This window comes from Anguilla rostrata, chromosome 15 (assembly GCF_018555375.3).
Source record: "Anguilla rostrata isolate EN2019 chromosome 15, ASM1855537v3, whole genome shotgun sequence".
In the NCBI taxonomy this organism is placed as follows: Eukaryota; Metazoa; Chordata; class Actinopteri; order Anguilliformes; family Anguillidae; genus Anguilla; species Anguilla rostrata.
The window spans coordinates 34,973,633-34,989,845 of record NC_057947.1 but is presented as its reverse complement, the minus strand read 5'-3'; the positions used below and the strand labels follow the sequence as shown (position 1 = coordinate 34,989,845).

Below are 16,213 nucleotides of genomic sequence, written 5' to 3'. Positions count from 1 at the left end.
ATGCAGACTATAATACATTTTGAGTTTACCAGACTATGCAAGTAAAACAACGCATATTCTCCACTTCAGCTATGTGTAACTGAAGCACTTATGATTCTCTGCAACCAACCAAACACTAATATTAAGCTTCTATTGTCTCTGGATATTAAACTGACAGAACTGCCATAAATCCAGTGTCCGTGTCTAACAATTATGTTATTTGTCTTCAACTTCCAAGTGTTTCAGTTGTCACACATGATTAATGTTCATTTCAGATTTCACTAAACACAATGTAATGGTCAAAATGAAAAGAACAAAAAAAACACTTAATAGATTCTTTACTCAAACCAGAGGAAAAACACCACATGTATATTTGTATATTTGGTAAAATATGCATGTTCTGTACAATAGCTGGATGTGGTAAAACAAGTTTTCCTAGGTTGGTGTGCTTTAAATTCTCAGGAACAGAATCTCACAGGCCATAGTGCAGGTCATTCGAAACACACTGAGCGCTGCGTAACACAGACACATCGCATCATCGCATGATAAGACGTGGAAATGCATACGGTCGAGCACTGCTGGAAAGATCGCAAGTCTTCCAGCTCACTTCTGTCGAGACATCTGGTCCGCATGTTCCGAAATAATACACGGCACCGGGGGTCTTTCCCAGCAGGACACGCCTGTCTTCCGTACGCAATTTTAAATAAGACTGCCCGGTGGTTGCCTGGTTACCATCAATTCACTTTCACTTTGATCTCCGTTCATTCTCCAGCAAACATCCACAAAGAGCATTTAGCATTAAAATAAACGTTCTGTATAATAATAAAAACTCTACGATGCACTATGCAACCAGTCAAACAGAAGTGTTCGACTTTTCTGACCACCACAAATGTCATTAAAAAACTTGAGTGTTCAGAATCTGTTTGAAGCTTTACCCAAAAACTTTTTTAGATTATTATTATTCATCAGTACTAATTTGGAGAGTAATTATTTCGCATTAACTGTGGCATGGTGATTATTTTTATCTTTGTGTTCACCAGACTGAGAAAATATGATTGCACAATCAAGGGCATTAACATACTCCACCGTACAAAATATGAATCAATCAAAAGCTAATTTAGAAAATCGTGAATGCATGTGCTGATCATTGATACCTCTGGAGGTTTATTCAAACCTAAAGGATTTATAACGTACAGTATCATTACCCAGTGATCAGTGTACCATGTCATACTGACTGCAAATGCATTGAAGAAAAAAACATTTAATGTTTATATGACTTTAATGTCTGGCTCATATGTTCAGCTCTTACCACATATTTATAAATCAGCAAGAGAGCTTTTATGAAAAATTAAGAACATAAAGAATGTTTGAATGACCAGTCAAATGCTCTCAGGATTAAAGTATCTGGTGACTTCTGCCATAAAAATTTTTAACAGTCATGCGAAAGAACACTCATAAAACAACTAGTTATATTTCAGAGAAAAGACTAAAAATGTTACACTATCTATAAAAACCAGTTAAAAAAAAGAAACCACTCATGAAAATGACAACTACTCTCAGTAAGGTGCATGAAACCAGCAATTGTAACAATTGCCCTATTAGTCCTAAGTATACGGGAAGAAGTTTGGGGCATGGGGGGGGTTTGGTGGGGTTCGGGGGGGATCAGGGTATGGCACTCGCCATCAGCTGCCAGGCAAGGGATCATGCGCCACCCCCAAATTCCCCCCATTCATGATCACCAATTTAAGTCCCCCTCCAGGACCCCAAGTGCCCACCCCTCCTCCCAAACCAGGAGCAACCCCCTGTGCTTCCGTGCCAAACCCCGCTTTTGTCTAAACATCCTGTAACTAACATTTATTCACTGTTCCAGAGCCACGGTTACATCAGGCTTCATCTGAATCCATCCAGAGCTTTGCCAGTTACTCCGTTCACCCACCAACAAAATGGCAGACAGACAGGCAGACAGGCAGACAGGCAGACAGACAGACAGACAGACAGGGAATCACACAGAACACTGTCAAGGGTACCCCAAGGTGTCCGGCCTCTCCCCGAGACAAACGCGCTGAAAGACAAACTCATCTCGAGGATTCTTTATTCCACTTCAGTAAACACAAATCACTTTGGGACGAAGGTCAGCCCCTCGATTGGCACTTCGCCGAACGGCGGCACTGCCCCATCTATTCCTGGAAAGCAATCACACACCCCTTCTATTTATGGCAGGTTCCCACCTGTGTTCCAGGTACCTGTAAAATAGGCAATTTTACAGAGAGAGCGCCAGATCAGTCAGCTGTGTCGGAAATAAATGACTCGCCACCCGGAAACATCGAGCATGGGCACGACCGGTCGATTGAGAAGTTAAGAGCGGAAAAGATCCGGTCTGCCCCCCCTCCCCCCCCACAAGAAGCTGATCTTGATGTGGTATGGAAGACATGACTGAACAAAACCTCCATCTTTATCCAAAAAGATTTGGGTAAAAGAAAAAGAAAAAAAAGTGGACCCAGAAGCCATGCATCTGAACATACTGCTAGTCCTGTTCTCTCACACTAACCACTTGGGAGAGTCATAGTTCTGCGGCCAGGTTACAGTACAGGTGAATAATACTCATGTTCACTGCAGTATAAATCAAGCGAGAGAGACAGTACAAACGAAAGACAAAAGGCGTCCGCCACAGTTTGCATTGGCCACTGAGAAGACCGTGAGCTCACATTTTTACAATCTTGTACCCCCTTGTGTTTATAAACAAAGACCATGCACCAGACTGAGAGAAAAACAATACGCTCCGATTAAAAAGGTTACAGATACTGCATTGATCTGAATTCACAGGAGCTCAACGTAATATTACAGCAACACCTCTATATTTCTGTGAACAATCCAACCGGTGATTATTTTTGATGACACTCTGTAAACCGTGTCTGTCTGGGTACACGCTTCACTTGCTCTTTGCTTCCGTGGAACAAGTTGATAAGCGTTAGGAAAATAAATCAAATTTTAAAAATGAAGAATGACACTCAAATTATGCAAGTCAATTACCCCTGGCCTCTTTTTCTTAGAACCCTAGAAAGCCCTTTAACAATTCCTGACAGGACATAAAGCAGCTAATTTCATTCCTGTTGTTATTTGGATTAAACGAAAACCTTTCATGCTAGTCATGAAGATACTGGTCACGAGCAGCAGCACATAGCGTATGCATGAGCTACTGCACCACTGCTGTACCGGAATTAAAATAAAATGAGCAAAGTCATCTTTATTCTTATTCTTAAAGGCCATCCGATAAGACGCCTTACAAAGAGATGTGTGACCACTCAGGGGAATCAAGGAACACCCACCACATACCTGCTTGAGTTTTTTCAAGTCTTCATCCAGCTCCAAGTTGTCTAGGATCACAGCGACGAAAAGACTCAGCAAAATCTGAAAGACAAAATTGCTGCTCAGTAAATGACAATTGCAAAGGCAATATTTTCAACGATATTTTCATTTTAAAACATATTATTCATTTTTGCTCTGATGTTTCTGCAGGCCATAGGTTCTCCAGAAAGGTTTCAAAAGTGCCATTGTGTGTCACAGATAACTCCAGAGCGGTCAGCCCAATCCCACAAGCACCATGAATAGAAAACGTCTGATGTGATGGAGATAAAGAGCCAATGTATTAATGCAGTGCTTTCTGCAAAGAAGAAACTTCTGTCACTCAGTATAAAGAAGGTCAAGATCTAAAGAAGGAGTTATACTTTGTGAAATAAATAGAAAAAAGTACTGCCAAGATCAAATTCAGTTCTTCTTTTAAAGACTTTGTTCTGGCGCTTGACAGTTACAAATGTACTTTCATTAGATGTAAAAAGAGGAGGACCAACTAATACATGTTATATAAAAATAAATAAATAAATAAATAAATAAAAACTCTGATGATGATGCGATTCTGGGTTATTGATGCAATTTTGGGCCGGGCTTCCAGAAAGTTCCTGCCCGGTATCGGGGCTGCGTGGAGACGCATTTCCCCGAGCTCGTTCCGCGCGCGGCGCATTAATAATGTTCAGTAACGAGCAGGCGGCACATCTGGCGCGGTCATTAGCAGATCACAAACAATCTGTCACCGCGCAGGCGTGAACTCAACCGCAGCGCTAACGCACACCAAAGGCAGAGAGAGTCAGGCTCTCGCACTCTCCGCAGTTCAAACCGTCAATATCAGAAGATAAAGAGCGCCGTAATACGATTAGTATCATCAACGAGGACGTGAACGTCGGAAACGACGCCAAGTTTAAACAACCCGACGGCTCTGAATTTGCTCCGCCGCAAATGTTCCGCATATTATTATTATTAACGGTCGGGATGTGTAGGCTATTCAAAGTTGAGCGAACCTCCTTCCCATTTCATGCGTGGTTTTATTTGATTTTGAAAGCTGTTGGAAAGTTAGTTCAAAAAAATTTCAGCCCTGGAGCAGTTTAACTGTCAGCCACTCAGTTCCACATAATTAACGCTTAATGAGGATTACTGAGACGGGGGCTTGTTCGATTTGTCAGAATGTGGGCTGTGACGTCAACAGCTCTCAAAATCGGTTACTGCTACATTGGTCTATACAGAATGTCTTCTAGTCTTAATCATGGAACATTGGCTTTCGACTTTTATAAAAGGAAATATGAAATCATGCCTATTCATTCATGTCCTCACCAGACACGATTCTTGGACTACCTGAGGATATTCATACACTTCTTATCAAAGTCAAAAATCCATGTAAATGAAAGGTAATTTAATTGTGATAACAATTCAATTACTTGATAACTGTTACAATTATTTGTAGATGCCAATATCTTTATACAACTGATCTTCGCTATGGAGAGCAGCTTCTTTTTAGCATATAAACACAAATTATAATTGAGCTCTATTACATTTAGTGTTGTTCAATTATATTTTCCTTCATACGGTATATTTTTTTCAAGCTGAAAATATACACTATTGCAAAGGATTCAATTTTTTCATCATGTTAATTTGGGATTTACAGTGTTATAATTGAGTCATGATTACAGAAAGTAAAAAAAAAAAAAAAATCTTGAATCACCAATTCTAATGAAGAAGTAAAAGAACACCTGCAAACAATTGCTCATAAAACTGAACCGATTCCCTTAGGCTGACTGTTTCGACACGTAGGCGGTGGGGAAAGGGTCAGTGCTTACCAGGGTGGCAAACAGGTGGTAGAGGATGAAGTAGATGGCCACCACGGGGGCCCACATGTGCCCGACCGCCACCAGGGTCTGGTCCATGACGTCCACCCAGCCCTCCTGCGTGAGGATCTGGAACATGGACATGAAGGCCTGCGGAGCAGAAGCAGAGCAGCGCTGAGAGAACATACATCATCCCACGGAACAGCGGATAACCGTGATGTACGAGACTGGAGGCCCCAAACGCAGCCCCAGCAGCCCACAATGCACCACTCCTGGGGCCTGGCCTTGTGGCGCACTGCAGGGGCGTCAGAGCGCTGACTGGAGCTGCGGGTTCATAGCCTGCACGGGATAATCGGCTGTGCCTCTGAAAGGCTGCTGCATGTATCTGGGAGTTAGAATTCCTCCCGGAACGGTCATGCCGAAGGAGCGAGGTCCCGTGTCATTTCCCCCGAGCAAGGGAGGATGTTTGGAAAACAATAAAAGTGCTGAAGCAGAATGTATGTGTGTCACAATGCAGGACAACGCCATTTTCTGCAAGCACCAGCAATATTTATCCCGTCGTTTCTCATGTGTTATTTCATAATACACTGCATGTGTGTGTGTGTGTGTGTGTGTGTGTGTGTGCGTGTGTCTGAGAGGGAGAGAACGAGTGTAGGTATACATGTGTATGTTTTTCTGTTTGTGCTTAAGTGTGTGCGTGCATGCGTGCATACGTGTGTGTGTGTGTGTGTGTGTGTGCGTGTGTCTGAGAGGGAGCGAACGAGTGTAGGTATACATGTGTATGTTTTTCTGTTTGTGCTTAAGTGTGTGCGTGCATACGTGTGTGTGTGTGTGTGTGTGTGTGTGTGTGTGTGCGCGTGTGTCTGAGAGGGAGAGAACGAGTGTAGGTATACATGTGTATGTTTTTCTGTTTGTGCTTAAGTGTGTGCGTGCATACGTGTGTGTGTGTGTGTGTGTGTGTGTGTGCGCGTGAGGAAGACGACAGTTTGCACACTCTGTTCTTGCAACAGAATAAATGGGTGTTACCCATAATAAAAGCGAGGATTTTTATGGTACCACTAAATCTGTTCTGTTGATCTTTCAGCAGAGACCACCCGTAAATCTTTGAAAAATTGATTCTTTAAATGCGTAACTTTTTAGGGGTATAGCTGAAGAGGATTATGATTCCATTTTTTTTTTTTTAAAGCACACTCATTAAAGTTAATGCTATTCATAGGAAATTTGTGTTTTTGGCCACTTAAAAAAAACAGCTTAAACGTATTCATTCCAGAAAATTCTGTCAGTGAAATATTCACATACGGTCTCTGATGGGCAGGTAGAGACCGTCTCTTATACCTTGAGAATGCTTACATTCAGTGTACCATTAGTTTAAAAGCTTAAATTCAGTGTACCATTAGTTTAAAAGCTTAAATTTAGCGTACCATTAGTTTAAAAGCCTTTTTGATGGGGTTAGAATGTCCAGAATGCAATGCAGGTAATAACAGGCTGTTGTTAGGATTGTGGTTTATTTAAAAGGCAATACTAATGGAATCTTTCTTTGTGTTTCAACAGTATTACAGTGAAGGACTGTCACTTATTCCATTTAATGCTGCGTTTCTTTAGTGAGCAGGTTATCTTGTGAATAAATCTGAATACTAAACAGCCGGGTTTTTGCAAGAGGTGTGCTTATTGAAGTGGTGTAACCACGCACTGGAATATCTTGTCAGCTACCTGCACTAATTAATAAATGCATTTCCCTCCCAAAGCATGATCACTTCCTATGCCAATTCTACCATAGGGTCATTCTGCTGTAGAAATCATGTTCTATTCCTTTGTATATGCTGTATACACTACAGTCAGCTGTTCGATATTATTTAAAATGTAGATATCGTTTTCACAAAAAGCGTGCAGACCTTTTGGCTTGAGTTGTACATTCAGTCCAAAGGCAGATTTAGCTCTGCACTCCACACGTCACAGGTGTGCGTTCACACAGGTAACCCTGAGTATCACACCATTATCAGAGCGTGGGCTCCCCAGCATGACGACTGCACCAGGTGTGGAACAGGTGTTGATTTTGTTTTTTTTTTTGGTTTTTTTGGGAGGAAGCAGTGACAGTGCAGAAAGGAACAGGCGTACCTCCCTGACCCAGTTTGGCCGGAACGCGCGCTTCTGCCCCGCAGGTGTGCGGCAGAAGAGGAACCCTGTCTGCTGTGCTACACCTGACACACAGCAAGGGGACGCTCTTGCTGAATGCCATTTCTGTGGGGTTGATGTGGGGGGGGGTGGGCTCTAATTGAAATGAGGCTTTTAGCATCGTGTAAAACACACCGTCCCCTTCCAGGAAGTGGCACCTGATGGGGGGGGGTACTGCAGGTAAAGCAGGGAACACGGCATGGTGATGACCGGCAGACAACAGTGGGGTACGAGCATCAGGGTACAGCCTGCCGGGTGTGTGTGTGTGTGTGTGTGTGTGTGTGTGTGTGTGTGCACCGACTCTTCTAACACGCGGAACAGGCTGGTAAAACAACCGGGGGAAACTCTTTAAATCTGCAATCTGTCCCCCCTGCCCCCCCCCCCCCCACCCCGCCCCCAGTATGTCACACAGACTCCTGATAGCACCCTGCAGCTTCGCCCACACAGAACGCCTCCCACGCCTTCTCCTCTTCTGTTTCATTCTCTGTCACAAACAAGGCTGCACTTGATAAAGCCAGGGCTGATTGCAGATTGCGCTCGGAATCCGACTCGGATGTCTTCTTCACTGTTCTCTCGCCGTGTGTTATCTTTCTGTGTCGACTGCACGCCTCCAGCAGAGAATGCAAACACTCAGAGACCGTCGGTGCAGTGTGACCACTTCCTCAGAAAGTTGGGGACAGATGGCTCCTCATTAGTGCCCCCACACCCCTGTTGTTGGCTGACTCCGGAGCGCCCCTCGGCCTGGTGTACCCCCGGCTTAAGGAGGAGCTCAGACACATCCGCCCGTCCTCCAGAGCCGGCTTCTCCTCACACGCACAGGTGCAGCAGCCAGGTGGGGCAGGGATGTGTTCACTCAGGAAACATCCCTCAGTCCAGTGTGCTGAGTCACCTTACAGCAGCATAAAGCCTCAGGTTTATTCCAGTGTGGAATAGCCTGCCAGGTCACGTAGCAGAGGCAGAAACTCCGGGGATTTTCAAGACCAGGCTTGATACGGTGTCAGATACTATCTAGCCTGTAGGTAATCAGAGCACTAATTTAGTCAGGAAAATGGCAAGGATTTTTTGGGGTGAATGGCCTGTTCTCATTGTTATGTTACGTTATTTCAAACCGCTGCACTAAATAGCTGCACATTCACCAGGACCTAATCGTGCATCGTGATGTCACTGGAACAAAGAGCAGCATCAGTCAGCACTGTCTAAATAAACCTGAGGTCCAAACATGGAGTGTGCTTGATTACTGTCACTTTACACCGCATTCTCCATTTGCTTCAGTATTCTGGAGAACCTCATAAGCAGTAATTAGCTTATATAATTCCCTAAAATTAATTAACTGTCACTTGCTGAAGTTCAAAGGCAACTCCTACCTCTTTTTAATTATTATTTGCTTTTAAAGTCCCTGTCATTTCCCTCCCCCCCCCAAGACCTGTGATTTTCTAAATTAAGCATGCAGCAGCAGCAGCAGAGATTGCGGATAAAATATATCATCCCGTCCCATCGAAAAAAAAAAAAAAACTGTCCCTGGACTTAATTCAGTTTTCAGGATTTTTTTGGGGCTTTTTTCGCGGTTTCCTCGGAGCCGAACGGCTCAGCGTGGGCGAGCCCCGGTCTCACTTCCTGTGAGGGCGCTGAGCCGCGCGCTGTTCGCTGGGGAGGTGGGGTAACCACGGTTATCTCCAGGGGTTCAGAGGGCTGCACCAGGGGCGCATGGGCTGCCACACGCCCCCTCAGGGTCCCCACAGCGGCAGGATCAACGGGTCCCGCGGAGAAACAGGCGTAAGGAGATCTGGGTAACGAGGGAGCGCTCGGGTTCGAAGAGCTCAGCGACGAGCCGGACGTCGGCCGGCGGAGAAGCCGCCATGTCGCGAGTGTTCCTGGTCTGCACTTCCCGGCGTTATTCATCACTGCTCAAGGCCTTATTGCGCGGTTCTGCAGGTCTGTACGCCGACATTACCCGCGGTCCTACGGGTTTAATCACGCTGGGGCGGCTAACAGGCGAGCGCAGCGGTGCTACATCTTCTCTGTTCCCCTGCCGGGTCGCTGCAAAACGCTGCCGCAGCACCTTGCCGGCCTACCTTGCCTAACAATGGACGTGAATCAACAGGGGATGAGCGTGAAAGTTCCAGAATAAAATAGAGAACATCATTATATTACATCAGGGTTTCACATACTTTTTTTTTCCCGGTCAGGGCCGCCTTTGATAATGGGAAATTCTTTTAAGCCTGAGAACAATTTTTCCATTAGGAAGCCATTTTGTTTTTGGTTTCTAACTGACTTTTTTTTTCCTTCGACCCTCCGTCTGCCTCCCTGTTGTCTCTCTGCACCACCCCTAGGGGGCGCACCCCCCCCATCCCACCAGTTTGGCAACCACTTATATAACACACACAACAGAAGGGGACATGAGGAAGAACGCGCAAGGCCTTACCCGGGGGAACGTGGTGAAACGGTCCAGCTCCTCCACGAAGCAGAACATCTGGAGGCTGATGGCGGACATGACGATGAGCAGGCTGGCCGTGAACACCACCAGGCTGCCCAGCTTCTTCCCGGGCCCAAAGATCTTGTACACGAAGTCCTCCAGGGCCGGGGAGATCTTTATCAGGCGCACCACCCGCAACACCTGCCGACAGGAAGAAGACTGATGAGAAAAAGCTGCTCACTTCCTGTCCTTCCAGCAGAACCTCCTCAGGCGAGTTTCACATTGTTTTTTACACTTTCGTTCCAACTCAGGTCATACTTACCCGAAGCAGCTGGAGTCACCTTTTATACATCTGTAATCAACAACTCTTCAGGAGCAGGAGCAGGAGCAGGCAACACTGATTTTGCAATTTACACGAAAGGGTCACATCTGCACATGCTCAGAAGATGTCTTATATAGAGGCATCACAGAGGTCCTCCTCAGGATTATTATTGAAATGAAACCAGTTTTCATCAGCTACAGTGTGTGGACTCATGTTCATTCCTGTTAAATTAAATTCTGCCCAGCTCCTGTACCTACGGTATACTGGATTTGCATGTTCCAATTTAGTTTATTAAACATATGTCAATAGAAAAGCTGCACAGAATCTCCCTTATTTCCAACTAGCAATCCCACACACCTATACCAACATATGGGGCAGTGTTTCCAACACACAGCTATTCTTACCAAGTGTAAAGATTATTTTTATTGCATTGTTTATGCCTATTTAAAATACGGTATCACCAGAACTGGCTGTAAGATCAGGTAGCGCCTAGAATTGTGAAACATAGCACATCACTGGTCTGTTTTATTAGACCGTATTCTGCGATTTTACAAAATGCTGGTAGTTTATTAGATTAACAAGACTGCGACAGACTATGTTATTGACCGCCACATCCTGCAATGCAATACAGTATTCCCATTTTATAAATCACATGCTGAAGAATCTAATTTGTTAGAAGTCGTAAATATGTTATAGAGTATTTAACTTTGCCGTTGGGGATCTACGCTTGTGTGCACCCAGCCCGTGGTGGGCAGGAGAAGCGGGGGGGGGCGGGGGGCACCGTACGTAGGGAACAGGATGGCACAGCGGGCACTGAAGCCGCGGCACTGCCATAAACACACCGGGGATAAACATCGAAAAAAAAACCTTATTGAGAGATATAAAACTCCTCCTCATCCAGCGGCGTGACTCCGAATAAAATAAAAGCGCGTCGTATGAGAGGCCATCCGTTTCGCCGCCGTCCGAAGGAAAACATCGATCTCCAGTCCTCTGAAACAGCGGTGCTGTATATCCCGTTGCCATTTGCACACGGTCCAGATTGCACCGGGTCGGCAATGCGTCTTGGTCAGGGTCGTCATCAAAGGCGGAGAATGAGTATCGATTTTCACATCGAGCTCCAGTCCACCGGTCTCGAGCAGCGATTCCACTGATCCCAGGCAGACCAGAAAGGCGCATGAGGGGAAGACCCTGCTGACAGAAACCCAGCTCTCCCCCGCCACGCTAAAGCGTATCGGGCACCTTTAAGAGGGCGGCTGGTCAGGGTTCAGTTCCAGCCTGGCAGGGCGTGCCACTGCGCCCAAAACGCGTGCTCAAACTTAAAAGTATAACGCCAGGGGTGTCCAAAAGGGCCGGTGTAGGTGCAGGATTTTTGTTCTAGCCTAGGACTAACACTCATTGAAGACCATGATTAGTTAATTATTAGAAAAAGGTGCAGTAGTGGTGGGTTACAACAAAAACCTGCACCCACACCGGCCCTTTTCCGATAAGTTTGGACACCCCTGCTTAACGCACAGACACACACAGAGACAGTGCCTCTCCTACGATTCTTCCATTGCTACCGCCCACACACACTTTCGCCTTTCTATATTTCACCATGGAAATTCAGAACAGTTCCAGGGTCATCATTGGTTAAGGTTCTCTAAAGATACTCAGAAACCCAGCTCCTATGTTTGCACAGCGTCTGCCTTTCTCAGAAGCAGAGGCAGGCGTTAAACCAGGACAGCAGCGGGGCTGTCAAGGCAGGAAGGCTCTCTCCTCTGGGCCCTGTCCATCTCCATCTCCATCACCGCTCTTCTAAACGCACTTAGTCTGCCGCACGCCTCTGTGTTTGGCTTCAGGTCTCGCCCATCGATCTCCAACTTCGCTCCTCAGACGTGGTCTGTCTGCTAATTGTGGACTGGGGGGGGGGGGCTGGAGGGTGGCGGGGTGGTGCACCATTAGACATTCCAGACACGTCGTTGAGATTCGAGAAGCGCACATATTACGACCAAGCATCGTCCGCCTTCCTGACAGGCGTCTCGATTGTGCCATTTTTTAACCGAATTGGACGGCAATAGGCTACGTCTGACCTTTAGCAGGGCAAAGCTGGCCACACATTAACGCCTCCCCCTGCGAGCCGGCAAAGACAGCTAAAGCAGCCGTTTCAAAGAAAAACAAGACTGGCTCTGCTCAACCCTTTCGGCCGACGAGAAGGAACAGGAAGTGACCGCCGCTTGGCCGCTCCCGCTCGCGGAGAGCGCGATTGGAGGAGCGTGATTGGAGGAGTGCGATTGGAGGAGAGCGATTGGAGGAGCGCAATTGATCGCACCGCCATTAGACAAGGGAAACTCGGAGAGATCCGCGCAGTTTAAAAAGAGATGAAAAGATGGCTATTTTGGGAGCGGAGCTCTGGGGGAGGACAGGGAGTACGGATCAGGGAGAATCTGACGATCAGCAGTCAATCAATCAAATCAATCAATCAAATTTTATTTATATAGCGTATTTTACAACAGTTGTCACAATACGCTTTACAGACAGCCCTAGCCTAAACCCCCACAGGAGCAAGCCTAAGGCAACAGTGGCAAGGAAAAACTCCCTGTGGCAGATGGGGAGAAACCTTGGAAGGAACCAGGCTCAAGGGGGAAACCCATCCTCCTCTGGTCGGCTCAGAGTGCCGACTGGTGACCAGCATGTCAGCCAGTTTATGCAGAAGATATGATAAGTGATGGGATTTGAAGAGACGGGATGTGAAACGGGAGCAGAAGGGATCAGCGTCGGACGGGCCAGGGGCCGGCCTACAGACCGTTCCGAGCCACGCAGTTTTCCCTGAATATTTTTTTAGTTTATCAAAGCTGGACCACACAAAAGGCCCAAAACTTCTCTCGGAGATTAAAGAACTCAGAAAGCCAATTTGTCAACACGTCGCTCGAGCAAGCGGGGGAGGAGGCGCCCGACGCGCTGAAGAGGCCCTTGGACGTTTGAGGAAGAGAACGGCTCTTTTGTTATTTACAATGAACTCTGGGCTGGCTCGACAAAAGGAAGAAGCAGTCCGTTTCTGCCGAGTGACAGCTCTCGCCGAAGGTCCCTGTTTGCCGCCGAACTCGACCGGGTGCTGATCGGCGCAGATTGCTCCATAATCTGCGCTCCGCCGACGAACGGGCGGGAAAATTGGAAGCGAAATAAAGGACCCATTATTCCGGCAATTTTTTTGATGTTTCTGCTGAACAGCAGCAGCTCTCAGCAGCTCTCAGTGGCTTTGAAAAGCAAAAGACGCAGGAAAAACGACAACCCAAAGAACTTTCCAGAACAGAATGCAGGGGGGCTGAAAGTTGACATTTGGGGAGGGGGGGAGAGAGGAGTCTTGAGTCACACAGTCACACAGAGCTCTGATTTACGGGGAGGTGGATCTGTTTGCTCGGGAGGATAACAACACAACACAAGGGCTTCGTTTTCAAACAAAACTGAAAGCATGAGGGACAATTAGCGAGGCACAGGGGTGACAAACGGTCCTCACTGACGCCACCACATCAAACATCTACTCTGAATCCTCAGCCCCGGAGATGAACTGGGATTTTCTGGTCGTCCTGTTCTTTCTGCCGGTCCCCTTGCACCCCCCCCCCCCCCAACATCACTCAGTGCCCAGGTGTTATTTCTAAACAGGCAGGTGGACGGGCCTCTATCATTAAGGCTTCAATCAAAGCTGATTGCCTTTAAAGGACCCCCGGGTTTTCACAAACAGGCCCTGATTGAAGTTTTGCCCCCGCCATCTTGTAAGCAAGAACTGAATGTGCTTAATGAACATATAAAAAGGCTGCGTGTGAATTAAGTCTCAGATGTAACCGTGCCTGACCAATATAGAACTGGGTGGGGGGGGGATTATTCAAATCAATGCCACAGCTCTGTGCTCTGTGTGGCAGGCAAAAACAAAACTTTATGCACTTCATAGGGAGAGGGAAAAATGAAACTGACATCTTAATATCCAAGCCTTAAAAAAAAAATATTTAAACAGCCATCATTCAAGAATCAACCACACATAGTTTATAGGGAGAAATAAAAAATGGGTATTTTCTTGTCTCGTTTTATTTTATTTTTTAATGCCATAACTACCCTTCACAATTTCTGTACACTCAAAAAAAAGTGATCGATAGTTGACCATTATTCATTTAACTGATTATCACACACACATTTAACCCACTAGTGTTTTCACACATTGTATATAAATTTTACACCAGGCTGGCCAGTGGAGGACGGGCTCCCTCTCTATAGCTGGTTCCCTCCCGAAATGTCCTTATATTGGGGAGTCTACTCTCACCAGCAGTGGAGTGTTTTTCTTTCCAGTGGGGACTTTATGAATCAGTTACCAGCTTTTCGGGCATTTAGGCCTTGGTTTCGGCCCTGAGTTCTGTAATTTTACTCTGTAAAGTGTCTCTGTGACAGCGTCTCAGTAAAGGTGCTATACAAAAAATAACTGAATCTGAAGTGAATCGAGTAGTTATGGGGTCCCGTCTCCCATCTCTAGCCTAGGACATGAAAACAGGGTTCAGAAGCAGAAGCTACAACCGCCTCACACAACTAATCGTACATGCAGTACACAAACGCTACCGCACATCACTGGTGTTTGGCAGACGCTCTAATCCAAAGAGACTAACAATGAGAAGACAAGTGCATAAACCGGGGTTCACAGAAACCGTGAACTCAGGTACACACTCAGAAACTGCAAACGCGAAAACCTAGTAAACCAGTTAAGGCCTGTTAGGGAAACACCTTATCCTGTCAACCGCCAACACACACCAGACGACAGCACATTCACGGCGACCTCCAAAGTCAGGTGTACAGTACGTTTGCCCCATCGTGCAATCCGAACAGAACCTGCAAGACGGCGCAGTTCTACAGCGTATCTACGAGGCACAGAGCTTCCAGTACACAAATAAAAGTACCATGAAACCGTGATGGGATGGGGTGGGCTGGGAGAGACGGTCGCAATCCGTCAGAAACACGCATCAGACAGAACAGGCGTTCGGTGCCCGGGCTGTCTGCCGGAGCGAATAAAACCGTACGCGCCAACCTCAGTGAAACTACCGTCCCCCTTCCTGTGAGGGCAACAACAGACGAGTGGCATCCCCGCAGACGCGCTGGTGAGGTTATCCCCGCTCTCTTTATCGCGTCCGCGCCTCACGGTTGGGTTTACTGTGACACTATCCTGCTGCTCACAGCCCCTGCGTTCACGGTGATAAATAACCTTTCATTTTTTCTTTTTGTCGCATCCGCGCGGCAACGCTGTGTGGAGTCCTCTCCTCCATGTTTCCGTGTCACAGCGCCCCCCGTCTGCCAGGCTGTCTCACATCATCCCGGCTAAATGCTTCTCACAGCGCCCCCCGTCTGTCAGGCTGTCTAACGTCATCCCGGCTAAACGCTTCTCACAGCGCCCGAGGACAGGAAGGGCTTCTGTGTGCGGAGATTTAAGTGCAGGTATGGAGGCATTGTTCTCTCTGTTCCATATCTGACAGGCTCCACATTTATTTAACTGAATACATTCGTGATTTTTTTTTCATTTTTATTTTAAGATTTCCTGTTCCTTTCTTCGCCTTATGTTACCCTGATTGCCTGTCGAGCACCTTGCATTTCCATCACCTCAACGCGGCTGATTCTCTCTCTCTCTCTCTCTCTCTCACCTACAGCGCTGAACATATTCATCAATCACATAAAAAACACAGAAAATAAACCATTTCTGCCACCGCTGTTTTTGTGATTCCACAACTGTATTAATGGATGAATTAACATTTATAATTCTCAACGATGCTGGTGGGAAAAAAAACCCTGTGGCAAAATTAAGTGAACCGATATCTTCCACGATGATGATGACGCTCTTCCGATCCACAGCGATTCGCTCAGCCGTAGGGAGATGGGCCGCAGTAGTTCCTGTCAAGACTTCTCATAAAAAAACGGTGGACGAGAACAACAGGTGATTCCGTTCTCACTCACCGATTGGCTCCTACTGGCACCATGGCAACCAGAGCAGTCTCCCATTACCCATGATGCCCACGTGATTGGCAACACATGCTACAAAACAGGTGCCGTTTTTTTCATGCTAATTCCTTCCAGAGGCTCGGAGGGACCAAACTGAATTTGACATTTAAAGGAATGACTAGGCCAACGGTGCAGGTCCTTTTTTTTGATGTGAAATGACCGCAGAAA

General features: G+C 46.5%; 1 protein-coding gene across 1 annotated transcript in view; it reads right to left on the bottom strand.

The window, feature by feature from the left end:
* nalcn (sodium leak channel, non-selective) overlaps positions 1 to 16,213 on the bottom strand; it is a 197,398-nt gene that overhangs the window by 57,957 nt on the left and 123,228 nt on the right. Inside the window, exons 15-17 of the mRNA XM_064311109.1 lie at positions 9,727 to 9,918; positions 5,145 to 5,282; positions 3,313 to 3,387 (exon numbers count right to left, since the gene is read on the bottom strand). Coding sequence (XP_064167179.1) covers positions 3,313 to 3,387; positions 5,145 to 5,282; positions 9,727 to 9,918 — 405 coding nt within the window. The remainder of the gene's footprint in view (positions 1 to 3,312; positions 3,388 to 5,144; positions 5,283 to 9,726; positions 9,919 to 16,213) is intronic.